Source organism: Canis lupus, chromosome 10, assembly GCF_003254725.2.
Source record: "Canis lupus dingo isolate Sandy chromosome 10, ASM325472v2, whole genome shotgun sequence".
NCBI lineage: Eukaryota > Metazoa > Chordata > Mammalia > Carnivora > Canidae > Canis > Canis lupus.
The window spans coordinates 22,398,936-22,426,484 of record NC_064252.1 but is presented as its reverse complement, the minus strand read 5'-3'; the positions used below and the strand labels follow the sequence as shown (position 1 = coordinate 22,426,484).

The following is a 27,549-nucleotide window of genomic DNA, read 5'->3' as shown; positions in this document are numbered from 1 at the left end:
TCCTTTGTCCTAATCTTTTTTTTTTTTCTTTAAAGATTTTATGTATTTATTCACGAGAAACCTAGGAAGAGAGGCAGAGACACGGGCAGAGGGAGAAGCGGGCTCCCTGCGGGGACCCCAACCACTGACCCACCCAGGTGCCCCCTTTGTGGTCATCTTAACTGAGGGCTAGAGGATGGCTGTCTGTCCAGGGCCACACGTGTTTAGAGCCTCAGGATGTTCCGAAACTCAGACATACTCAGACACCCCCCCCAACCCCACCCCACCCCACCCCACCAGGCTGAGGCCCAGGCCTCAGCATTACTTTCTACTACAACACGGACCGTTTAGGACCGTTTAGAACCTTTCAGTAGTTTCACGGTGGCTTTCCCAAAGAATTTAGCACAGACCCCCCCCCTGGGCTTCGCATGGGGAGGGGGACTTCACCACACTTCCCAGGTCATTCATTGGAATGGAACACGGTAGGTGTCCCCACACACTCCTTGGGCTGTACTGCTGTCCAGCAGTTCCTGCCTCACCCATCAACAGCTACCGAGATAGTCCCACCTTTTAGAGCTCCGCTCAGGTCACTTCCTCCACAGACCTCCTCCTCATCTGCCCTCATTTGGACGTGCCGCTGACTTCTTGACGTAGTCTCCCTGGCGCCTGTTTTATCTCTGTTTGGATTTTTGTCTTAACTCTTTTCCAGTCTAAGTCTCTTTTTCTTTTCTTTTTTAAAGATTTTATTTATTTATTCATGACAGACACAGAGAGAAAGAGAGGCAGAGACACAGGCAGAGGGAGAAGCAGGCTCCATGCAGGGAGCCCAACGTGGGACTCGATCCTGGGACTCCAGGATCACACCCTCAGCCAATGGCAGGCGCTAAATCGCTGAGCCACCTGAGAATCCCCCAGTCTTAAGTTTCTAGATGTTACAGTAGGAGCTGAATCTTACTTGGTTTGCATCCCTTGTAGCGTCTTCAACGAAGTAGGCAGTCATTTATTTTTGTGACCTTTACTGGGAGTCTCCTAGATGCCCAGCACGACTGTAGGTGCAAGAGATACAGACAACAACGACAAGTCTTTGCTCTTTTGAGCTCCTTTGGAGCTAAAGTCACTGCTTCTTTGATTAATATGTTGGCCAAAAAAAATATTCTTTTAATTTGAACTTTACAGCCTACTAACCAATGTTATTTGAATACTTTGGCAGGGATTCACAGTAAAAAAACATTTTAGGCTTACCATCTGGTACTCTCACAAATACATGAAACAAAAATTTTGTGAAACAATATCCGCCATGAGTATCTGTTATGTTTTCATACATTTTCTTTTTTTTTTTTTTTAAGATTTTATTTATTTATTCATGAGACACACAGAGAAAGAGAGAGAGAGAGAGAGGCAGAGACACAGGCAGAGGGAGAAGCAGGCTCCATGCAGGGAGCCTGATGTGGGACTCGACCCTGGGTCTCCAGGATCACGCCCTGGGCTGAAGGCGGCGCTAAACTGCTGAGCCACCCAGGCTGCCCATGTTTTCTTACATTTTCTATTTGATCTTAGCTTACACCACTTTAAAGATGCTGTTTAGAACTCATTAAATTAATTGCATGTTCTGTCCCTTCAATTAGCACTGCTTTGCACAGTACCTGCCACATGGTGTTCAAGAAAACTTGCTGGAGGCCCCTGGGTGGTTCAGTTGGTGATGCATCTGCCTTTGGCTCAGGTCATGATCTCAGAGTCTTGGGATGGAGCCCCAGGTAGTGCTCTCCACTCAGTGGGGAGCCTCCTTCTCCCTCTTCTGCCCCCCCTTACTCTCTCTCGAACACTCTCTCAAATAAAGCTCAAATAAATAAATAAAATCTTTAAAAAAGACAACAACTTGTCAACTGGCAGGCTAAGCTGCTGAAAGGATAGAGCTAGACCCAAATATTAATTTTAATTCATTTCACCAAATACTTAACCTATATGTGTTCTTCTAGACACTGGAATATAAATTTATGAGGGTGAGGATCTTGAAGGTGCTTGCCACATAATAGGTTCTTAATATTCTGTGAATAAATGAATATTAGTAAGGCCATTATTTTAGGACATCAAGCTTTGATGTAACCACGAGTCATAAAAACGTCATCTCTTAAAGTTTGAATTTCTGATTAAAGTATACAAATAGGCATTTTTTGTGAACTTTTTTTATGCTTTGAAATTTTAGGAACCGAATTGGAATTTTTTAAATATCTGGAGTATATAAGCCTTGGCCCAGACAAAGTGTACCTGCTAAGCGTTCAGATCCAATAGGATGAGTATGTGCACGTGTTCCTAACCATAGTATATACTCTGCATACAGAATCGGGACACATTTAATATACTTTTTTATGGTACTGTAGAAAAGTAAGCTTAAGTAAGCTTTGATGCAGGAAGCTTAAACACAGGAAGCATATTTGTGAACGGTGCAGGTAAAAAGTTACTGTTTTAATTTGTTAATATTTTGAGAAAGTATATTATTCCATTTTTAAAATACTATACCACAAAAATGAAAAGATGATACGAAACAAACGCTATATTCTTTGCCCAGCGTTATCTTCCCTTCTTACTTGTGTAAACACTCTGTTCTGACCACTGCGAGGCAAGGACTTGGTCTGTCTTGTTCGCTGCTGCATCCCCAGCTGTTCGCCCAGTGCTTGGCATGCAGTGGTATAAAGCTCCAGTGTCGAGAGGTGTCCCTCCACAGGAGGAACTGACTCTGCCTGAAGAAGCCAGGGATGGCTTACAGAGACGACATTTAAGGCAGATGCTTTAAAGGAGAAAGTTATTCTGGGCGGAGAGAACAGGTGTGCACAAGTAGGCATGTGAAGGGGGTGGTGGTTGAACTTGGGCAGAGCAGATATGGGCCTTATGGTGGGGTTCCTCGTGCTAAGGAATCTAGCTGGATTCTGTACCCCCAGGCACTCTTGAGGGCCATTGCAGTCCTTCGCAGCAGGAGTGGGAGAGAGGATGTGTCAGGACGTTACCTTTCCAGAGAACCAGTGACACTATGGAGGGAATACTGATGAGTCTGTTGAGTGTGTCTGGGAAAAGAGGATAGTGTCCCAGAGTCCCCATTGCTGCACATGCTACAGACATCAAATGCGTACACTTAAAAAGTGCTTGTTTGTAGAAAATTGGTAGAGTAAGGAAGCAGCCAGATACTGGTTAGGACAGTTCTCCCTGAATTTGGTGTTTGTACGAGTGCCTGGTGCCACACTAGACCTTCTTTTTTTTTTTTTTTTTTTTTTTTTTTCACACTAGACCTTCTGAATCCATTTCTAGGAGCATCTGGGAGTCCCTGTATTTAAGCCAGCGTGTAGGTAACATATATTGTATGTGTGTTACACGTTCTATTTGTCTCTGTGGAAGTACGAATACCAGCCACAGCCTGTGGAATCTTTATTCAGAAGTTGCTTTAATGCTTTTGGGATAAGCTCAGTTCAGATTGAAGAAAGTGACTGCTTTCTGGCACATTTTATGAACATACGCAGTTCCTTTTAATGTGTGAATAAGACTTTCAGGGTACAGAAAAATATGTTTTAGCAATTCGAGTTGTCAATGTAGTTATCCTAAAATGTGTCTGAATTTGGTTTTAAAAATTAGGATACTTTCTATAACAAAAAAAAACAATTTTTCTATAACAAAAAAGCTATTTTTTCTTTGCTTTGATAAATGTCTTTTTTAAAAAATATTTATTTATTTGAGAGAGCGTGCGCACATGCACCAGAGCAGGGGCGGGGCGGGGGGAGGAACAGAGGGAGAGGGAGAGAGAGAATCTCAAGCAGACTCTGCACTGATGCACTGCATCAGTGCAGACCCTGATGTAGCGCTCTATTTCATGACCCTGAGATTATGACCTGAGCTGAAATCAAGAGTCAGATGCTTAACCAACTGAGCCACCCAGGCGCCTCCTGTGATAAATGTCTTTGTGGCACCTTACTTTTTAACTATTTTTTTGTCTTACAATTGGGCCTTAGGTGTATAGGCTCAAATAGCCATAGTCCTGTAGACCTCAGTTCATGACACAGTCGTCATAGGTACATGCCTGACCCTTTCAGTTAATTTTCATCTTTGTTTTATTTATTAATATACACTGGATACCAGGGAGCTCACCACCAATCCAGGACTTGTACATCAATGGCACTTACATCTGTCCTTTGCTTCCCAGCCTCCACTCAACAGAGGGAAACATGGTACTGAGCTTTCTGGAGCACCATCTAAAGAGAAAATGCAAAGATGTTTGGGTTTTTATGTAAGTTTATTTATCTGCATCTTCTCGCTCCCTTTCAGAGTTTGGAGCCTCTTCCAGCTAATGGACCTGATTTTGGAGCCTTAGGAGAAGAAGCTGAGTTTGTTGAAGTTGAACCTGAAGCTAAACAGGAGATTCTTGAAAACAAAGATGTGAGTTTCTGCTGATGGGCTTGAAGTGGCTCCTGCCAGAGACGTTTGCTTCCCCAGACAGAAGTAATTAACCTGTCTCAGTGCCTTCATTAAAGAAGACTTGGCAGCCAGCTACGTTCTAGAAAGGCAGGCAACTCTTAGAAAAGTAGTTTCCGGTTTTAGAGAAATAGTTTATTTATGTGGGACATTTAAACTTATTTTTGAAAAAAACAAATGTATTTCTGTATTTATGATATAAAATATTTCAAGGACAAACTCAGATTATAATTAAGTTTATATTGTGTCCAGAAAAAAGAGTAAAACTTTTCCTAAACTCTCTTGCCTTTGAAATTTATATCCAACTGAAGAAGTGAAAGCGCGTTTTCAGTGGTTGTATAATTAAGATCTTCTGTGGGATTCTGATCACTTTCCATTATGCCTTTCCCTAATATTCCCTATTATCCCTGCTTTAGTTTTCTCGGTTACTCATTACCATCTACTGTACTATATATATATTGTCTATTTCTACCCCCGTTAGAAGGTAAGCTCCATTGAGTCAGGAATTTATGTCCTGTTCACTGCTATATCCTCAGTGTTTAGAAAAATACTTGGCTGTTAGGTGATTGGTGCATTGTTTATTGAATGAATTAATTAAATAAGCTTTTACAGACAGTGAGGTCAGAGGTGCAGAGCCAGCATTTATCATGTTTACTGAAATGTGCACAAGCTCTCTAGCAAGGTGCACAGTTTTTAAATTGGGGAATCACGGCATCAGCCAGGGGCCAGTGCTTCAGGAGCATGCTGGGAATGATATATAGGGGATCTCTGTGGTCTGCCTGGGTTTAGGATTGATGTGGTACTTGGCCATCTGGCTACAGAGACCTTGTAAGTCTTGGTTGCAGGAAGTATAGACCTGGCAAAGGATAGGTTCAGGTAACCGATTTTCTAAAAAGGCAGGAAGATAAAAAAGTCTGGAATCGAGAAGCATGGATCATTAAACTTGAAAAAAAATCCCTGGATTAACTTTCAGACATTTGTCTTTAGCCTTGATGCCTACCTACTCTTTTGTCCTGTATCATACTTTAATAATCAGTGTTCCTGCAAAAGAACAAAACTGGACCACTTTCTTCTACCATACACAAAAAATAAACTCAAAATGGATTAAGGACTTAAATGTGAGACCCGAAGCCATTAAAATCCTAGAATTACACAGGCAGTAATTTCGCTTGACATCAGCCATTACAACTTTTTTCTAGGTAGGTTCCCTGAAGCAAGGGAAACAAAAGCAAAAATAAACTATTGGGACTGCATCAAAATCAAAAGCTGCTGCATAGCAAAGAAAACAGTCAACAAAATGAAAAGGTGTGCACATAATGGGTGAAGATACTTGCAAATGACTTATCAGATAAATGGTTAGTAAAGAACTTACACAACTCAACACCAAAAAAGCAAATAATACAATTAGAAAATGGGCAGAAGACATGAATAGACATTTCTTCAAAGAAGACCTACACATGGCCAACGGACACATAAAAAGATACTAAACATCACTCATCATCAGGGAAATACAAATCAAACCTACAATGAGATACCACCTCACACCTGTCAGAATGGCTAAATTCATAAACACGAACAAGGGTGTTGGCAAGGATGTGGAGAAAGGGGAATCTTCGTGCACCGTTGGTGGGAGTACAAACTTGTGCAGCCACTGTGGAAAACACTATGGAGGTTCCTCAAAACTAGAATTACCCTATGATCCAATAATCCCATTGGTATTTCCCCCAAAGGATATGAAAACCTTAATTTGAAAAGATACATGCGCCCCTATGTTTATTGCAGCATTATCTACAATAGCCAAACTATGGAAGCAGCCCAAGTGTCCAACTGATGAACAAAGATGTGGTATAGATATACATTGGAGTATTACTCGTAAAAAAGAAGAAAATCTTGCCATTTGCAATGATGTGGGTGGAGCTGAGAGTATGATGCTGAGTGAGATAAGTTAGAGAAAGACAAATACCGTATGATTTCACTCGTGCAGAATTTAAGAAACAAATGAACAAAGAAAAAAAGACAAACCGAGAAACAGATTCTTAACTACAGAGAACACCTGCTGGTCACCAGAGGGGAGGTGGTTTGGGGGTGGGGGAAACCGGTGACAGGGATGAAGAGTACACTTAACTGTGGTGAACACGGTGTAATGTATAGAATTGTCAAATCACGATATTGTACACCTGAAACTAATTGAACACTGTGTGTTATCTACACTGGAATTAAAAAACAAAAGACCCAGCATTTAAAACCTAAAAAAAAAAAAGTATAATAATCCATGTCCCTTCATCATATTTAGGTGGTTGTTCAACACGTTCATTTTGATGGACTTGGAAGAACTAAAGATGATATCATCATATGTGAAATTGGAGACGTTTTTAAGGCGAAAAACCTCATTGAGGCAAGTAGTCTCCCTGCTTGGCATTGTTTCCATTCCCTTCTGAAGAACCTACAAATCTCTTGTCTCAAAGCCCCGAGCTCCCACCCCAACCTCTCTGCTGATGACCCTGCCTCCCACCTAGAAGGGAGCTTCCATTTTCCCAAGCTGAGCCCCCCACCCCAGTTCCCTGGATGCCTCCCACAGACCTAACATGTTTGCATTTACCCTTCCCTCCGGCCTTTCTTACACAGAGGCCGGTCCATCCATGTGTTCTTCACAACCACCCAGCCTTGTAATAGGAGCTGAGCACGTTGCTTGCTGGCCTCCTCCCTGGCACCCCACTTAGTGCTCTAGCGTGCTCTCTTATGGGGTGGGTGCTCTGTCATTCTGACTCTTGCTGTCTCCTCAGGGTCCTTGCTCCATTTATCTGCCATCTCCGTCCTCTCCTTGGTAGGTGCCTTCTGTCCTAATGCCCTTGGAGCCACATGCCAGCCAGAGTCTCCAGCCAGCCTCCTGGAGGCCAGGTCCAGGTGACCCCATCAGTACCCACGTTCCTTGATCTTTCCACAGTCTGTGGCCATTCCCACTTTAAAGAAAGTTACTATATTTTTTAAAAAGATTAAAGTAATATGTAAGCAGTCTTAAGAAAGCATCTAACAATCCAGTATACAGAGGATACTGAACTGAAAGGTAGGCATTTCCCTCCCCACTGGCCATGGTCTCCCCAGCGGCCAGCGGGCTGGGGCTTCTGTGGGGCTTCCACATGTGTCGTGTGCACACGTGTGTAGACAGAGTAACCCCATTCCCCTACCTTTTAAGGCACCTTTCATTTGGGTTACTATACGGAGATCTTTTCACAAGAACACGTTTAAAATTCTTCCCCCTCTGTCAGGTGAAATACTCTGTCCTTGTTTCCACTGGGACTTTTTCCCTGTGAATGAGATTGAGCGCCTTTTCCGTGTTTACTGGTCATTACTGGTACTTGATGAGTTACCTGTTGGTTTCCCCTGTTTCATTGGACTGTTCGGCTCTTGTTTCTTTATAAGAGCCTCAGAAGTGATGTCTGTCACTGATGCGGAATACATTTCTCTTGCTCTGTTGTCTTTTGAGATTGCTTCTATCTTCCTGCTTTCTCAGCATTTTCTCTCTCCTGGACTCCCACGAATCCTGCACTCTCCTGGGCTGCTTGTCCCTCTCCTCATGTTCACTTCGGCTGCACTGTCACCTTCTCTCCCTGTGACCCTACTCACGTGTTGCTTCTCCACGTGAGGATCATCTCCCAGGGGCTCACTCACACCCCAGGTCTCACTACAGCCTGTGTAGTAGGGCTTCCCCACCTCTACTCCTTGCCAGGCCTCTGTTGCTGAGCTTCAGCCCCAAATGTGTACCTGCCTGCTAAGCATGTCCTCACGGGATCACCACGCATCTGCAGCCCTGTGTGGCTAGGGACGGAACACATCACCCACCCCCTGCCCCCAGCCCTGGCCCACCCACCCTTCTAATGGTACCCAAGAAGTGCTTGGTCCAGAGCTGAGAGTTGGGATAGCCTCCTATCTCTCCTGCAGTGACTGTCCTTGGGCTCTGCCTGCAAAATGTGTGTAGTCTGTCCTCCCCCAGTACTGTGACCTGTGCTTGTCAGCTTCCCTCCCAGCTGCGGGGGCTGCCAGGAGCAGCTCCTCCTGCCTCCTTTTGTCCCCTTTCTGTTTCTCCGTGATGATCAGGGCTCTCTCCTGAGGACATTCCACTCTGTCCTCCACTGGAAACTCCAAAGTCGCTCCCCTTTTACCTTCAGGACAAGCTCTAAACTATGTGTATTGTGAATCCTACCCCCTCTCTGCTCCCCGGGAGCCTTTCCTGCCCTGCTCTTTTACTGCTTGTCCCTCCAGGAGAAAAGGACTCCCGGCACCAGAAAGCACTGCCATCAACATTGAAGAGAGGAAAAAAAAAAAAACCAGAACAGTGGTTAGAAAATGCACGCAACACAAAAAGGCACAAACACAACAGTCTCTCTTGCACCAAACACAATCACTGTAACAACAGACTGTCATCCCTGCAGGGAATCATGCTGGGCTGGTGCATTTTGGTTAGCTTTTTTGTTTCTGTGAAACTGTTAATGCACTTGTTAATGCACTTTGCTTCCTACGCTTGTTCAGGTTTTACTCTCCTGAGTGGGGTTTTGTTGTTGCTTGTGCTTCATCCATCCCTTCATGTGTCTGGTCTCCATGGAGCTCTCTCCTTGGTGACTCCGCACCAGTGCTACACCCCTGGCCTGGTCTGACGGTCACCAGCTGTGTTTCTGTCCTGGAGGAAGACCTTCTCTTTTTGTCCTCTCTCCTAGGTGATGCGGAAATCTCATGAAGCCCGTGAAAAATTACTTCGCCTAGGAATATTTAGACAAGTGGATGTTTTGATTGATACATGTCAAGGTACCTGCTGTGGCGTAGTGTCTCTGATTACCCCTCCCAGCCATCCTGCAGAATCATGAAAGCTGAATGGGTGGCCAGGCATGGGTTGCACCTGGAGGTTTATCAAGCACAGAGGTCTTGGTAGTTAGCAGTCCTAGGGGGGTAATTGAATTTTTTTTTTAAATGTCAGGCTGAGGGAAGATGGGTGAACTTTGAAGATCCTGCTGTCTGAACCAGTAGATGGTGCAGGCGGTCTGAGAAGGATCCCAAGGGAGGGAGCCAGGTTTCATCCAGGATAGCCCAGCCCAGCCAGGCTCTTGTCCAAATGGGCTCTTGGCAGACAGGCTCCATCTAAGTGTGTGCTTTAAACGGGAGGGCACCAGGCATCCAGATTTCACTCTCAGTTTATGCTCATTTGCTTGTTTGCTAGCCAACTTGTACTCTTTGGTTGATGAGCACCTGCTATGGGCCAGGCCCTGTGCTGGGTACCAGGGAGAGTCCAGCAGCAAGCAAGGCATAGTCGCCTTCTGAAGGAGCTTTGGGCCCAGCAGAGCAGGGCTGGGGGCGGTGGGGGGGACGCCAGCCCTTCCTGTACCCTCAGTGCGAGCTGGAAACTCCAAAGTTGCTCCCCTCTTACCTTCAGGACAAGCTCTAAACTGTGTGTATTGTGAGTCCTACCACAATAGTCAGCAGCGCGGCCGTACCTGGGCGAACTCTGTCGTAAGCGTGTGTATGCAGGATCCAGCTGAATCTTTGCTAAAACCTGGGGAAAGTGACTAGTGCTATTTTATTTTTATTCTTTGCTTTTTAAAAAAGATTTATTTATTTACTTATTCATGAGAGATACCGTGAGAGAGGCAGAGACACAGGCAGAGGGAGAAGCAGGCTCCCTGCCGGGAGCCCTATGAGGGACACAATCCCGGGACCCCGAGATCACGCCCTGAGCTGAAGGCAGATCCTCAACCGCTGTGCTACCCAGGTGCCCCTACTAGTGTTATTTTAGAAAATATGTTTTCCAGCGAAGAAGACTGAGGCTCAGCGAGGTTTAACTTGCCCCAGGTCAGAGATGTAAGTGATAGAAGTGGCCCTTCTGCTATCTGGAGTGCTTTCCTTGGGGACAGGTCTTGTTGGCAGTGTTTCAGCTTAGCGCCCTCCTGCCTACTGTAAATGTGACTGGTGTGTGGTCAGCGCGGGCACCTCTGTCGTGCTCCCCCCGGGCTGCAGCTAGAATTACCTGGGAACTTGTGGAAGAGAATGGTTAGGGAGGTAAAACTGCATGATTCTGTAGTGGGAGTGCCTGGCAACATCCATCCGTCAGACCCTCTAGAATGTATGACACCTAAGAACGAACCAAGCAAATCACACTTTGGTTCCTACTGAGGTCTCACTCTGGGTTTGTGACTTGTGACAAACGTACCACACTAGTGCAGGACGATCACAGACAGGAATGTGTATTGGTGGGAGAGAGGCTCTACAGGAACTCACTATACATTCTGCTCAATTTTTCTATAAACCTAAAGCTTCTCTAAACAATAAAGTTTATTAATTTTTTTAAAAAATGAGACCAGAGCTCCAGCCTGGGCTGAGTCTGAGTATCAAGGAGCCAGTGTTGAGGCTGTTCCTCATATGCAGCCACTGCCCTGCCAGGGTTGCAGGGTCAGCAGTGCCTTTCTGTGAGAGGCCCCCAGCCCTCCGCAGAGGCCCCGTGGTGGGTGCTGAAGCGGCTGCTGCAGACTCACACCCTCATCATCCCAAAGCCATCGCACCCCTGGCTCACAGAAGGACAGGGGCAGTCACTCTTGTATTGAGTTTGTGGCTTCTCTTGTGGGGTTACTAGAGTCCTTCTTGTCACAGAAATTCTATGGTATAATGGCAGTTGAATTGCAATATTCTCAAGTATTCTCAAGGACTCCCTAGGAGGAGAACAATTGCCCTTAGCAGATAATGTGTGCTTAAGCAAATGTCACTGCTCAGAGTTACCTCCTCTCAGCAGAGTCTGACTGCAGTGTGGTATCTTCTACCTCAGGAACCAGACGCAGGTTTTTAGGTGCAGAGGTGTATTGTGATTTTGTGGTGGAACGTTCTCGAACTTTAAAATAGAAGGCGTGTTTGTAAAATTAAACGAAACTTCAGGTTGCTTTTTGCCTTTTTTATCAGTGGGGTCTAAAATAAAAGCACATGTGCTAGCTTTCTTACTGTTCAATATTTCTTTGTGTATATAGGTGATGATGCGCTTCCAAATGGGTTAGATGTTACCTTTGAAGTCACCGAATTAAGGAGATTAACAGGCAGTTATAACACCATGGTTGGGAACAACGAAGGCAGTATGGTATGTGCTTCCTCAGAGCAGACCTTTCAATAAAGAGCTTTTAAAATGTGACTGTTCTAAAAACTGAGGGTAGTTCTGAGACTCCTTCAGACACCTTCATCTCGGTAGGCTAGTGCATGGTTTCTCACGAATCTTCCTAGAATCGATCATAGTACTCTTTACTTTTTAATTTAATTTAAATTCCAGGGAACACGCAGTGTTGGATGTTTCAGGTGTACAGTACATGATCCACCACTTCACAGACGACCCAGTGCTCATTGACGAGTACCCTCTCCCTCCCCCCTCCACACTGTTTCACCCCATCCCGATTATAGTATGTTTTAGATTGTCTGAAAACCATGGTACCATCCATGGTTAATTAGAAACGATCTGGGGAATGTTTGTATTAAATTTCTTATTCAAATTCCCTTGAATTCCAAATCTGTACAGTTGGTTTTCCTGGCTTTGCAGTCAGCAAGCGAGCCTGCCCCTCGCCATCAGGCATGTGTTGGGGGCACATCCACTCAGCAAAGGCACATTTTAAAGAGTAAAAGCGATTACAGATGAAAGACCCAATCTGCAGTCCACTGTTTTGTCCTGTTTATGAGGCTCCCTGAGCCAGTGTAGTCCTTCCTAACACCGTTTCTTCTGTGTAAACCACTGCTGTTTTTCTGCTCCTCTTAGGTGCTTGGCCTCAAACTCCCCAATCTTCTGGGTCGTGCAGAAAAGGTGACTTTTCAGTTTTCCTACGGAACCAAAGAGACTTCGTATGGCCTGTCCTTCTTCAAACCGCAGCCTGGAAACTTCGAGAGAAAGTAGGAAGCCAGATAGATGATTGAGTACAGTGGCCAGGTTATAAGTTAAAGTACAAGCCTTGGTTGTGAAAAGACACTTGGCTGAATCTGCTGGCCCTTGCGCAGTGTCACACATGCCGTAGCTTTCTTCATGAAGATGAGCCCCAGGAGTGTAATTTTAGATCTGTTGATTTAAATGTGTGCAAGTTATAATCACTGTTTCTGCATTTAAAGCTCTGTCCCATTGTCTCCTAGTTTCTCTGTAAACTTATATAAAGTCACTGGCCAGTTCCCTTGGAGCTCGCTTCGGGAGACAGACAGAGGAGTGTCCGCCGAGTACAGTGTGAGTAGCCCTGTGTCCTTCCCTTTGTGCACTTGAGGGAGAACAAGGTGCCTGTTTAGCTGATCGCCAGGGTCAGCAAGAGGGGGCGGGCCTGTCAGTCTGGCGCTTGGAGCGTGGGCTTCATGGCCGGGGTCACCCTCTGTCCTTTGCCCTGCTCTTGGTTGCCTCCTGACTGGGTACCTCTCCGTGAGCCAAGTGCAGACTGCCGGGGCCAGAGAGTGGCTCAGCTCCCAGGTGGCAGCTCTGCTTCCGGCTTTCTGCGATGCCGTGTGTTTGTCCTTTCTCGTGTGCATGGAGGTCAGTAGCTTCTGATAGCCAGCAAGGTCACTGCAGGTTACCGAAAGCTTTCCTTGTTGGTTGGCACTTGTTTACTTCTAGCAGGATCTGACATGATGCAGCAGATGGAATTCCTGCCATCTGACAACCTTTTGACCCCTGCCCTGTCTCCCTTCCTTTCTATACTGTGTGGCTCCTCCCCTCCCGTTCCGGGCTTTGGTAAAGGAGGGAAGACCTGGACGCATAAAGCCATGTAAAATTAGTTCCCCAAGTGTGGCCCACAGATCAGCAGCATGGCCTCATCCGTGAGCTGGTTAGAAATGCAAGTTCCTGGGTCCCGCCTGTCACTGAACCAGTGTCTAGGGGAGGATGCCTCGCATGTTCTCTCCATCTGCACCCCAGCAGTTTTGGTCTAGGAGCCCCTGCTGGAGCCCGAGCTTGAGCCCACTGTACTGCTCAGCCCCTTGTGGGCACTGGAGACACTGGCTACTCACGCATCTTAGCCTTGAAGACAGACCAGGGTCATGGAAGTCCCCAGCACGGAGGTGGGTTGGTGGCTCCTGGCTCCGGATGTGACATGAGTGCTTGCAGTTCCATTTTCAATTCTCCATGTGGCCACCTGTCCTCGTCTGACAGGAGTAGCCCTTGATGCCTTCCTGCCCACAGCAAGGGGAAGGGGCTGCCTGGCTAGCACTGCCCTCCCAGCCCCTGCCCTCCAGCAGCTCTCCCTCCCCATCTCTCTCCTGTGTCCCTCTTTTATCCTTTTTTTCTAAGTTTTTTTTTAAAGAGCAAGTTCTTAGGAAACTTAGAGCTTGTTTATGCACAGGGCATGGAAGAGGTGAGAGGGCAGAAGGAGGGACAGAGGGACAGAGGACTGGGAGCTAGCAGCCGTGGGTTTGAGAGATGAGGTTCTGGAGGAAGATGGAACCTTCTGGCCCCTGCCTCGTCCTCCTGACCGTGAACACAGAGACAAGATGTGTCTCCTCTGGGCAGTTGTGTTTTTCTTAGTTAAGAGCTGCCCTAGGAGGAGGGAAGCAATGATTGAGGCCCGCAGTGCACCTTCCCCAGGCTTCGGGGGAATAGCCGAGTCTCACGTGGCCCTCAGTGCAGAAGTGGCAGGCGGGCAAGGCTGCCCTGTATCACGTCTGCTTCCCCAGCACCTGACACGGTGCCTCGTGGGTACTTGCTGAGAGCTGGAGATGGGTGGCCCTGAGTTCTCGCCTTGGGAGCCAGACCAGAGGGCTACGGAGAACAGCTGGCTAAATACTGCTCCACGTCGTGTGAAGTGACCTGGCTTCCTTGTAGGAGTCACGTCATCACACTTCTTGAGGTCACCAGGCAGTGTTCACTGTTCAGAAGCAACCTGGGTGTCTGTCTGTGATAGGGACCTAAGATGGGTGGGCCTGACTCTAAGGGCCCCTAGGTCAGGGCAAGAGGCAGGTGCCGTTTACCCAAGGGGTCACTTGGCTCAGGCCTCTAGTGGCCGAAGAATGCTCTTTATTCATGAACACCTTGTCTCCTCCCTCTTCTCCGGGGGCTGATGCGGGTTGCTGCTGTCACCAGGCCTGGCTTTGGAACTGGGGCTCGGAGGGCCGAGTGGGTGAGTGTCAGGTTGTCATAGGTCAGGAGAAGAAGCCTGCGGGTTACGAAGCTGTGCCCTGTGTGCAGCGTTCACGCAGGTGACCTGTCTCCTTGCCAGAGCACAGTCCTGCTGCTTTGAGCAGGATCACAGCTTTGTCCCCTTCTCCATCCCTTCCTTCCCCTCCTTCCCTTCTTTTCCTCCCTCCCACCTACCATAAAAACAAACATACAAACAAAAACCCTATCTAAGGTGTTAAATGGAATAAGATGCCCTGTTCTGATACCTGATTGGGAATGACTCCTCCATGTGTACAGCACAGAAGGCTTATCCTCCGTGTCCTTGCAGTTTCCCATATGGAAGACCAGCCACACTGTCAAGTGGGAGGGCGTGTGGCGGGAGCTGGGCTGCCTCTCGAGGACGGCATCCTTCGCTGTCCGGAAGGAAAGTGGGCACTCGCTGAAGTCATCTCTTTCGGTAAGGGCTTTCCTGGTGTGGCTGTGCACTTAGGTGCATTGGGAGAATAGCGTTCGCCAGCACTGGACGGACCGAGAAGGGTCACTGATTGGGTGGCTGCCGGCCACTTTGTGAGTTTATGGGAACCGCACCATATTACTCTGTTGAAGCCCCGTCAGTGGTGACAGGGCAGTGTGCCTGGGAGCCGGGAAAGCTGGCAGAGTTCACTTAGGTCAGGGTCAAGCTCCTTGAGAGGACGGACCCGTGACAGGTGGTAATCTCCCAGCGGTGACTATGAATGGTCTGCTCCGCCCGCCGTCGGTTCCCTCACCTGTGAAGTAGCGACAGGGAGCTACCTTCCCAGAGGGCTTTTCTGAGGGTGAAGTCAGGTGATTGGGCGAGGGGCTGGCACAGTGGCCAGGAAGTGCACCTGCTTGAAGCGAAATACCTCGCCGCACGTTTCTTTCAGCACGCGATGGTCATCGACTCGCGTAACTCCTCCATCTTGCCGAGAAGAGGTGCTTTGCTGAAAGTTAACCAGGTAGCGATCCTTCACCCGCGTGCGACCTGCTGGCTCGGTGACCTGGGAGGGGAGAGAGCCCCACACTGGAGGCACATTTTTTAGGGGTGGATTAACGCTCCGACCCGGATGGGGTGTCCCTCACTAGGCCGGGAGGAAAGCGGAGATTTGGTTGAACCAACCCCTTGGTCACCTCAAGGCAGAGAGGGTAGCCCTGCGCCTGAGGGCCCCCGGGGTGGATGATGCTCTGTCTGCCTGAGCTTCAGGATCAGGGGACCAAGTGGAAATCAGATTTTTACATCACATGTGCCCAATTTTGCAAGACTGGCTAATTCCTTTTTTCAAACAGTGAGTAGGCCAAACAAGCCCCGGCACGCAGCAGGATGTTCCTGCGGCTGGTATTTCTCACTCACGTGTAGGAGTAGATTATTCTACAGCATCAGTGTGTTTGAGGATCCTGCATTTCTGTCGGTCCCCCAGGACCATCTAGAACAACCAGAGTAACAACTAGAATGGAGCTTCTAGGGGACAGACAGAAGCGACCTCCTGTCTTTTTAAAAATACCAAACAAGATTAGGCAGTACTTGGAGTGACACGGTCTCAGAGCTGGCGTAGTACGTCTGTTTGCTCCATTTCCACCTGTGGGTCCTTCGCCCACAGGAACTGGCTGGCTACACCGGAGGGGACGTGAGCTTCATAAAAGAAGATTTCGAGCTTCAGTTGAATAAACAACTTGTCTTTGATTCGGTGAGTATCCAGCCACAACCTTCACCTGCACTTTTATCCTTTATTTTAGGGAACTCCGTTCCCAGAGAGTGAAAGCACAATCCAGAGGAGAAGCCCAGAACATTAGTGCTTGAAACTGAAGTGCTTGGTCTTTTCAATTTAGCCAGAATTAAGGAAACTTTGGTAGAAGTGATCATTTTTCTCTGCAAGAGGAACATTTCGGTCATTTTGTGTGGGATTCCAGGAGAGCCCCTTCCCCATTTGTCAGCTCAGGGCCATCATGTAAACATGTCTGGAGGGCAGACATGTGCCTCCTTTCCCTCTGAGGTCATTTAGTAGAAATTCTCAGTCTTCACCTTCTTAGGCTGAGTCTGCAGGGCCCTGGGCACTTCCAGGCATTTCTTTTTAAATCTTTAATTCCATTTGGTTTAGTTTCTCCTGATTTGTTCGGGAATGAGGAGTAAGGGACCTGATTCTGACCAAGGCAGAGGAGCCCCTGGCTTGTTCTCCAGTCCTCTTGGAGGCTGGTGACGGGGAACAGCTCTCTGTGCTCCCCCACTGGACACACACAAACACACACCCGCCTGTGCCCTTTGCTATCATAAGACTCGGAGCAAGGAGTGAGCTTTAATGAGATGATACACATGTCTATTTCTAAAGTCTCCTATCACTGCTCCCAGTCAGCCCTGGAGTCCTCGCTCCTTGAATCTACTTCCTGCCTTTTCCCCGCCGCTGCTGGGGCCCCCGCATTGTCCAGTCGGCAAGCTCCTCCCGGTCTCCCCCCTCCCCTCCCCACCATGCTGACACTGTCCTCACTGGACTCCATCCTGCCTGCATCCTCCTTCCATGTGTCCGCTTCCTCTTCGTGGGGTCCCTTTGTGGCTTGCCATGCTGCCGCCTTGCAAGACTCTCCCCCTAGATTGTCGTGGAAGTGTCCTGCGCTGGCAGTCTCCCCAGAGGATCTCGTGCCCACCCCACCCCATGGCTGCAGCCTCCATCCATGTGCTGTGTTGCCAGGCATCCCAACACCATTCCTTACATGGACACTTCAAATTCAGTGTGTCTGAAACCAACTGTTACTTCCCTCCCAAATCTGTACCCTGCACCCGGGCTCCCAGTTGCACTGGCTTGCACAGCTTTGGCCCCAGTGCCCTGACCTCCCTGACTGCTCGGAGGAGTCCTCACCCAAAGGCCACTGAGCACCAGGTCCACCTCTCTGCCCACTCAGCATCACTCAGATTCCAGGCTGTGCTTTCTCACCTTGGTGGTGATATCCTTTTCTGATAAAGGATATCCTTTTCTGATATCCTTTTCTGCTCCCCCTTTTCCTCCATACTGCAGGCATGCTGGTCTTTCTCAAACGCAAGCCCTAAAATCTCCTGTGTGAAGCTGGCACCATTGGTGTGGCACACAATCTTTGGCCTGGTCTCTCTCCCCTTCTCCTTGTGCTTTGGCTCAGCTATTTCTCATTTCCCTAAAGGACTAAGCTCTTACTTCCAGGCTTGCACTTTGTTCTCTGCTGGCTGTAAGTCCCTTCTTTCAGCTGTTCCCTGGCCCCTCGTTCCTTGCCTTTTTAAGACTTCGGCATAGGCGATCTCCTATAGGCCTCCTCTGACCTCCCAGACCAAGGTCAGGGCTCCTGCACTGTGCTCTCAGTTCCTGTGCTTTTGTCCAGGTATCGCTCTTCATGCACCCACTCACCTACCCATCCACCCACCACATCTATATCGGCTGCCCAGTACTGCCTGGGCGTTAAAAATACCTCAGTAAGTAAAACAGTTCCCACTCCCTCACAGACTAGTGAAGGGAGACCCATGAGTAAGCAGCAAGCACGTGTGTATATACAGTTTAGCAGGTAGCAAATGTAACAAAGAATAATAAAACAGAGTAAAGATAAAATGGCCCAGATGGGGTGCTGTCTTATTTAAGATGGTTCAGGAAGGCATCTGCAGTGGGGCAGCACAGCCCAGAACAAAGCAAGGAAGCCAGCCGTAGGCTCTCTGGGCAGGAGCTATGGCACTGCCAGGACGAGCCAGGGGGCTGCCATGACTGGACAGAGTGAGGAGGAGGGACGGCGCAGAGAGGACAGAGGTCGCATCAGATGGTAGAGGACTTTGGGCACCGTATTGAAACTAGTTTCTGTTTGGAGGGAGGCCCAGTGTGGCATGACCGTCAGGGCATATGGGGGCACCTGTAGGAAATGGGAAGCACTGCTGGCAGCTCTCCAGGCCTGCTAGAGATGGGGGGCAGATGTAAAGGCGCCACTGTCCCCTCGCCAGATGAGGTGTGTCTCCCACTGTGCCCAGCCTCGCTCTTCGTGGAAGGGGTGGGGCTGCCCTCTCTGGGATGGAAGCCAAGGGAGCCATGCCTTGCTTGTGCTTTGGGCTTGTGTTTGCTGGTGTTTGCTATGTCTTCATGTGAAATTTGAAGTTGCAGGTTTTTAAAGTACCCACAAAACACTGTCAGCTGTAGCTCTCCAACCCCACAATCAGATGTTCCTGGTCTGTCGCCCCTGCGCTCTGCCCCAGAGCTCTTTGCCAGTGCCACGCCTGCAACCAGATCTCCGTGCGGTGGCCGCCCGCTGATGCTCATCGCAGGGAAGGGGCACTGAAGAAACGGTTGTCTGTCTGTGTTTCCATAGGTTTTTTCAACATCTCTCTGGGGTGGGGTGTTGGTGCCCATTGGTGATAAACCATCAAGTATTGCGGACAGGTAAGGAATAGCAAGTGAGTGGGTGACTTGCACATGCTTGTCTTTGGCTCTTTTTGGTTGGTTCTTCATAAGTTATTTTAGAAAAGCATAACTAGGAGAGCAAATATTTCAAATTTTACTTCAGTTTTTATGTTTCAGGTAACTGGTAACTATTTCAGGTTACGAGTTAACTTCGTAATATTAAAAATCTTACATTCCCTTTTGAGAATGAAAGAATACAGTTCATACGCATCACCAAAATATAAAGACAGAAAAACATTTAAGGAAATTTAAAAAAATCCTGCTCAAGGATAAGCAGAGTTAAACACTTGGGACTATTTCCTTTGAGTCTGTTATTTGTGGATGTGTGCTTTTGTGTGTGTATACATACATAAAATTATATATATATGTATATTAAGTTGTTGATATACTGTAACTTACAGACACTTTTGTGTTTCCTCTGCTTTTGATTTTTTAACTTTTTAAAATTTCATTTTAAAGATCTTATTTTTAAGTAATCCCTATACCCAGCATGGGGCTTGAACTCAGAACAGTAGCACTCCACCCACTCAGCCAGCCAGGCACCCCTGTGTTCTCCTTGCCTTTTAAAAAGGTTTAAGGAAAAAACAGAGTAAACCCATTCACCAAGTCATGAGAAATTGTTTAAAAGCTGCATTTTAATTTTTCATTATTTGCATATAAGCAACCTCGTGAAACATACGACTTTGTAAAGTGTTATTTATTTTCTAAGGAAAGATTCCTAAATGTGGAATTACTGTCTCAAAAAAATATGAACATTTTTTAAAGCTTATAGAGAATGTTGCTGGAGACTGCTTTTTAGAATGCTTATGGTAATTTATACTCCTATCAGCAGAGTATGAAATTGTTGCTTTGAAATACTAATAATTGTTCATGAGGGCAAGAGACTTTTTTTTTTAACATTGCATTGGTTAAAATGTTTTAGTGTAAACTAGTTTAGCCTAGTTTTTGGATACTGTTCGGAAATATAAAAAATTTTAATTTGTAAGGTCTGGGAGCTAACACTTTCACCTCTCCGAATTTAATTTGCAGAAATACATTTATAAATGTGTAGGAGGTTTATGTACAAGGCTGTCCATCGTAGCATTGTTGATAATAGCAAAACTTTGAAAACTGCAAGACAGAAATTATTAAATTCAAATATGGCCATTCTAAAGAGACTGCAGTGATTAAAAAGAACGAGGTAGATGTCTACAAGTTAAAATTGGCAGGTGCTCACAGTTAGCGGATTGCTCTTGGATCAGGGGCAAAAGCTCCCGTGTGTATGTGTTTGCATGAATAACACCAAAGGTCTTGAGGGTCAACCACCAATCCAGTGATAGCAGTCAGCTCTGGAGATTGGGATGGATCTGGGTGGATGAGGGAGGGGGAAAGGACTTCTTGCTTTTTATGCTTCCTGGTTCATCTTAATTATTTCCAAAGAGTATGTGCGAGTTATCATTTGTTGAAAAAAGCAAATGGAGCTTGCTGTTTGTTTCCATAATTAAGGGGGCATTCAGAAAGGCGTTGCTTAGAAATCCCAAATGTTAATGTGGCAGCCCCATTAGAAAGAGTACACACCACTTCGCTTGTTATTTTACTTCATTATTCAGTACTTAGCATGGTCTAGAGTTGGCTTCTGATAAGGTGTTAGGTTTCACAGAAAGTGGATGGGGTTTCTAAGTAATTTTTAATTCATACCTTTAATTTTGTTCAGTTAGTGTTTAAGAGATTGTGATAACCCAGTCCATTAGGAATATGAGAGCAATTCATTTTTTTTAATTGTAATAATTTTTTTCTGATATATAATCACTGTAGAAAATATTAAAAACATTTAGAGTAACAATAATTGTTTTGTTCTGTTTTCTTCTAGCATTATTTTCCTCTTTTTGTAAAATTGAGATCATACTGTTATATAATTTTTATTTTGCTTTTCTTTTTTTTTAAGATTTTTATTTATTTATTCATGAGAGACATAGAGAGGCAGAGACACAGGCAGAGGGAGAAGCAGGCTCCCCACGGGGAGCCCAATATGGGACTCGATCCCAAGACCCCGGGATCACATGAGCCAAAGGCAGATGCTCCACCACTGAGCCACCCAGGCATCCCTTATCTTGCTTTTTTTTTAGACTTAATATTTTATGTGAGCACCTAGGAGGCTGTTTTGCAACAGAGCTGTTACATAATGAATTCTCATAGATAACAGATAATTCCTTTATAATGGACAGTCCACATGTCCCTCTTTTCTAAAGAAGGATCCTTATTTTGCCTTTTATCTCACTTACATTCCCCAAAAGTTTGAAGTGTTTAGATTCTGGTTTAGATTGTTATGAAAGTCACCTTACCTTCTATGCACTTCCCAATCCTTAAAAGTTTTGCCATGTGACAATGTCGACAACAATCCAGTATCAAACATGAGCCTCACTTGTGTGCTTTCTGCACTTTCACTGGATTTTGTAGGTTTTCACTGGTGGCTTTCTTCTGACATCTGCCTTCTGTTGTAGGTTTTACCTTGGAGGACCGACCAGTGTGCGCGGGTTCAGCATGCACAGCGTTGGGCCACAGAGTGAAGGTCAGTCTTTCTGCCATTAGACCACCAAGCCGAAGTTTCATATCTCATTTGTGAAAGCATATACTCTAGACTCTTGAACGACAGAATGGGGAAGAGGTTGGGGCACCAAGCCCCCACCCCTCAACCTCACAGTTGAAAACCTGAGTGTCATTTTTGTCTTTCCAAACACTTAGCTACCAATAGCCTACCGGAAGCCTCACCAGTAACATGACCAGTTGACACCAGTTCTGAAGGTTGTATGTATCATACAGTATGTTCTTACAATGAGGTGAGCTGGAGAAAAGAAAACCCTCTGTGCACGGTTCACAGAGGGTTGTTCAAGGGTAACTAAGCTTGTTTCCGTTACCACAGTAATAGATGTCTGTATTTCACCACCACAGAATTAGCACCCCACAGAGCATTTATCACATGGCAGGCACGGACAGATACATGTTGAGCGAACTGTAGGAAAATGAGAAAATATAAGCAAAAAGTGCCCGGCACTGACCTCTGATCCCACTGCCCAGCGACGATACATGGGAGCATTTGTTGTTTAAGCAAGCATGCCTCTCTGCTTGCGTTTGGTCCATTTGCCTACCGTGTGCTGACCTGCTTCTCCCACCGCCCTCAGTAACAGAAATGAAAAAGATTTTTACAGGAATGAGTACTTCATCATTTTTTTTTTCATCATTTTTAATGACAGTTTATTTCATCTTCTTGACATACTGTAACTTTTCTAAAGTAATAGATTTTGATTTTGAGAGCAGTTTTAGGTTTACAGGAAAGTTGGGCAGAAGGCGCCGAGTTTCCATGTACACTGCCCTAGCATCCTCGATGATTGGCGTCACGTTAGGCCCACTGGTAGCAGTTGGTGCGTTAGTATTCACTGCATCCTGTAGTTCACGCTCGGGCTCACTCTGTGCTTTGCAGTTCCCTGGGTTCTGGCAAATGCGTGTGGCCTGGACCTACCGTTCCAGCACCCTACAGATTCCCCGGCTGCACCGTCCACCAGGGTCCACTTCCTCCTCCCTCCTCCCTCCCCCGCCCCATGCCTGACAGCCCCAAGCTGTTTCCTCTCCGTGGTTGGAACCATCCAGTGTGTGCCCCTTTCAACCTGGCCTCTCTGAGCAACATATGGAAGGTTCCTCTGTGTCTTTTACAGCATGAAGGCTCATGTCTTTTTTAAAATTTAATTAAATTTATTTATTTGAGAAAGAGAGCACAGCAGGGGGAGTGGCAGAAGGAGAAGCAGACTCCCCACCAAGCAAGGAGCCCAGTGAAAGGCTCCATCCCAGGACCCTGGGATCATGAGCTGAGTCGAAAGCAGATGTTTAACCAACTGAGCCACCCAGGCGCCCCAGCTCATGTCTTTATATCACTGAACAATATTCCATTATGTGACTGCCACCGTCTGCTTATCCATTCACCTAGGGGAGGGTATCTCAGTTGCAAGACATCCAATTTTTGGCAATCATGAGTAAAGCTGATATAAACATTCACGTGCAAGTTTTTGTTTGGACATAAGGTTTCATCTGGGGAAATAGCAATTAGAGCAGTTGCTGGAACGTATGATAAAGCTGTGTTATCTTTGTAAGAAATTGCCAGGCTGTCTTCCAAAATGGCTGTACCATTTTGCATTCCCGCCAGCAGTGAATCGGAGAGAGAAAAACTCTGTCGTTTTTCATGGCTGCATATTTCATCTTGTTGCCAAATTGTAGTCTTTTTTAAACCAAATCCCAAATGTTGGACATTTAGGCTTTCTTTTTTCTTATGATCATAAAGCAGTGTATCTGTGAATAACCTAACTGAATCTTTGTGCTCATCTCTAAGTTTTACTTTATAATGTAAAGTCTAGATGTGGAATCCCTAGATCAAAGGATTTTGAACATTTTGAAGCTTTATGTTGCTCTCTGGAAAGCCTGTTTCAATTACTCCTGTTTCCTGGACCCCTCTCTGACACTTGACATTCTATCCGAGGCGTTTCCACATGTTATTAAAATCTTCAAAAACATCATTTAGGGTTGCCAGGTGGCTCGGTGGGTTGAGTGACTGTCTTTGGCTCAGGTCATGATCACAGGGTCTGGGGAGCCTGCTTTTCTTTCTCCCTCTGCCCCTCCTCCTGCCTCATGCTCTCTTTCTGTCAAATAAATAAAACCTTTTTAAAAAACCCACATCACTAAAATGTTTGCATGTCATTCCATTATAAAATATTCTACCCTGGTTTTCTGACCTTTTGTTCTTTTAACAAAATCTTTGCTGTTTCCATTTCTTATTACTGTAAATAATGACTGTCTTGTGCATAATTTTTGTGCATAATACACATCCTTGCCACTTGTCTCTAGAGTACTTTATTAGTGTGTCATTTTTTTTTTAAATTTTTATTTATTTATGATAATCACAGAGAGAGAGAGAGAGGAGAGAGAGAGAGAGAGGCAGAGACACAGGCAGAGGGAGAAGCAGGCTCCATGCACCGGGAGCCTGACGTGGGATTCGATCCCGGGTCTCCAGGATCGCGCCCTGGGCCAAAAACAGGCGCTAGACCACTGCGCCACCCAGGGATCCCAGTGTGTCATTTTTTTAAAAGAGAAGTAAAACATTAGGGATAGTCTTGTTCTTTTTTTGTTGTAAGGAAGTATTATATAGTGCCTGTATGGAAGTTTAAGAGTCTACCACATGCCTGAAAATTAAAACACAATGATATTCCCCTTAGTACCCTATTAGGCAGGCCATCGGTGAGATACTATGGACAGGAATGCAAATTGCATGACTTTTCATGAAAGCAGTTTGACAGTGTATATCAATCAGGAACCTAAAATATGCAAAGACTAATAATAATAGCTCCATTCTGAACACTAGAAGCCCAAATGCCCATTGACACTAGAGTGGGCAAATAAATGGTCTCCTCACACTGTGGACTGTTCTATAATGAGGAGGGTGAGCGAGTTAGAGCTGCTGGCTGAATACAACATAAATGAGCCTCAGAAACGTGCAAGACCAGTAGCAGCAAGGCCAGACCCAGAGGAGGCTTCAGGTGTGATTAGATCCATGTAAAATTTAGGGATGGGCTAGAGTGATCTGTGCTGCTGGCCAGCAAGGGAGTGGTTAGCGAGGAGAGCAGAGCGTTCTGGGGGCTACATATGCTTGTGTCTCCAGTCCCTGGAGGGGAGTTACCGAGCAGTTTACTTCAGATGTGTATATTTTTCTTTATGGAGATTATACTACAAGACAAGGCTTTAAATACATGTGTGTGTGCAAGGAGACTCGTGACGGCTGATGTCTGCTCTCAAGAAAATAGCAACATGACAGTAGACGAGGATTAGGTAAGCATGGTCCACATGTGATTGATTATTCAGGCATCTAAATCACATTTCCAAACAATAGAAGGTATTAGATGAAAGTGCTTACAACATATTAAATTATTAAACCAGCTTTTTAAAAGCAGGACTGAGATATATATCTATGGACCTATGTACGCGATGACTCACATTTTATTTCTCAATTATTCATCACAGTTCACTGGATGAAAGACACGAGAAATGTTATCTCTGAATAGGAGAAATTAATGGATATTTTCCTTTTTTTTATACTTTCCTTTTACTTACCAGATTTTCTACAATGAATATATATCCCTTTTATGACCAGAGTAAAATGTGTTATTTAAGAGGTGGGCAGTTACTAGGAAATGAAAAGCAAACACAACCGACCTGTTACTTGTATGTTTTTGTTCCCTCTAGAACTTTGATACTAAAACAGAGATTGAGGAGATGGCTGGTCTTGATGTGAACAAGCAGCTTATTCTTTGAGGTTAACCTTGGAGACAACTCACTTTTCTTTTTTATGATCTGTCATTTTGTATTAACAAATACTAAGACACTTTCCAAATAGGATTTTGCAACAAAGTATAAACATTCAGGGCTATTTTTGTTTTGTTGATTTAGTTTTATAGCTATTTGTAGTTAAAATGGAATGGATAGAAGCATTTTTTAGAAATAATATGTTTAAATACTCAGCAGATAGTCTTGAGTTTTGGCAAAAGTAACCATGGGCAAAAATAGACAACAAACCCTACGTGGTCATGAACCTTCAAAAATGGGCCTCTTCCCTGGACACATTGAGCTGGAATGCTGCTTCCTTACCTGGTGGACAGTAGACATTCTGTGCCTTTTGACTGATAGCGTGTCCAGCCCTTTCTGGAAACTGTAGAGGCCCATTCTGCATTCTGTCACCCATCTTTTGGTCTTGAAATTGTTGCCAAGGAAACCGTTTCATCTGCCAGGTGGCCGTGATCTGGTCATCTGCAGTTGTGGAAAAGGCGACTTCCGTGAGTTCACTTGTTTTACTCCAAGCATTTTACAGCTTTGATAAATTTGTAATTGCGTTCTTTTCTAAACTACACTAGCATTTTCCCCCCTAAAGCTTATAAAAGGAACCAGGCAAAAAAGAAAGACTTTAAAGTGAGGCTGACATCAGGAGTTAGAAGAGCCACCACTCAGAGCCTGAGCCCTCCGTGTTCTGCACACAGCACACGTCTCCCTTGTAGAGTGTGTGGAACTTCAATGTGATTCTGAATCTGAGAGCTTCTGTTTTGTTCTGCACCTCTTCCTTGTCCAGGAGACTACCTGGGTGGAGAAGCATACTGGGCCGGCGGTCTGCACCTGTACACCCCACTGCCTTTCCGGCCAGGCCAGGGTGGCTTCGGGGAGCTCTTCAGAACACACTTCTTCCTCAATGCGGGGAATCTCTGCAACCTCAACTACGGTAAGCCCAGGGCTGCTTAGAGACTGTCAGGGCACAGTTGCTTTTGTGTTTAAAGTACAGCACCTGTTATATTACAGAGTCTTTACTTACAGAGATGTGCCTTACTTTAAAAAAATTTTTACAACACTTGATAAAGGTGCTCAGAGTGAAGGTGTTGAATGAAACACACAAAATAGTATTTTGCAACAAAGTAAACATTCAGGGCTATTTTTATTTGTTTTCTTATTGATTTAGTTTTATAGCTATTTGTAGTTTAAATGGAATGGATAGGAGCATTTTTTTTTTAAAGATTTTATTTATTTATTCACGAGAGAGACACAGAGGCAAAGACACAGGCAGAGGGAGAAGCAGGCTCCCTGCGGGGAGCCCGATGCGGGACTTGATCCCAGGACCTCAGGATCATGACCTGAGCCAAAGGCAGACGCTGAACCACTGAGCCACCCAGGTGCCCCAGGAGCATCTTTTAAAAATAATATGTTTACTACTCTCAGTGGATGCTCTTAAGTTTTGGCAAAAGTAACCTTGGGCAAAACAGACAATAAACCCTAAGTGGTCATGAACTGAAGGCCACACAGCAAAGAAGAGAGCCAGGGCTTGCGTGAGGACAGCTTATGTGAGGGGCTTCCTACTGTTGGTCACATCTTCTCTCTTTTCAGGGGAGGGCCCCAAGGCTCACATTCGGAAGCTGGCTGAGTGTATTCGCTGGTCTTACGGTGCCGGGATCGTCCTCAGACTTGGCAACATTGCTCGGCTGGAACTTAATTATTGTGTTCCCATGGGCGTGCAGAAGGGTGACAGGTAGGTGCCAGGGTTCTTCCCCACAGTTACATTGTACCACCTAGAAGTTGTGTTTTGTTGTGAACACGGTTAAACATTTTGTCAGTAGCCTGTAAGAATCAAGATTTTAGGAGAAATTGAATACTTAGCAAAAGAATGAAAAAATATTTTCTTCCATTGGATTTTTCTCCATTCATTTTGGAGGATGAATATGACGTGTTCCCACTCCCCACCTCTCTCTCTTTGTACTCACTGTGGCCAAATAATGGCAGCTCCTGCATGGGTCTGGCTGGAGGAATTGAGGTATTATTGATCCTGCTTGTTAAATATGGAATGAGGTGTTTCTGGTGACCAGGTGACGTTGCAGGCCAAGAACTCAGAATTGGATTGGACAAGGCTTTGCTCCTGGCCACAGAGGACTTGTTCTCCAGCACCTTCTCTGGGGAGCAGAGGAACCTGCCCTCTTGGCCTTTCTCTAGTAGTCCTCTTAATGAGCAAGGTTTGCTAAATACTATGTGGATGGGGATGGCATGAGGCCA

At 45.8% G+C, this 27,549-nt stretch overlaps 1 protein-coding gene across 1 annotated transcript in view; it reads left to right on the top strand.

Moving 5' to 3' along the window:
- Window positions 1-27,549, top strand: part of SAMM50 (SAMM50 sorting and assembly machinery component) — a 34,691-nt gene that overhangs the window by 690 nt on the left and 6,452 nt on the right. The window contains exons 2-14 of the mRNA XM_025457033.3: window positions 4,288-4,398; window positions 6,728-6,829; window positions 9,147-9,234; window positions 11,436-11,542; window positions 12,206-12,336; window positions 12,571-12,658; window positions 14,862-14,990; window positions 15,439-15,510; window positions 16,150-16,236; window positions 18,857-18,927; window positions 21,429-21,496; window positions 26,087-26,233; window positions 26,890-27,031. Coding sequence (XP_025312818.1) covers window positions 4,288-4,398; window positions 6,728-6,829; window positions 9,147-9,234; window positions 11,436-11,542; window positions 12,206-12,336; window positions 12,571-12,658; window positions 14,862-14,990; window positions 15,439-15,510; window positions 16,150-16,236; window positions 18,857-18,927; window positions 21,429-21,496; window positions 26,087-26,233; window positions 26,890-27,031 — 1,343 coding nt within the window. The remainder of the gene's footprint in view (window positions 1-4,287; window positions 4,399-6,727; window positions 6,830-9,146; window positions 9,235-11,435; window positions 11,543-12,205; window positions 12,337-12,570; window positions 12,659-14,861; window positions 14,991-15,438; window positions 15,511-16,149; window positions 16,237-18,856; window positions 18,928-21,428; window positions 21,497-26,086; window positions 26,234-26,889; window positions 27,032-27,549) is intronic.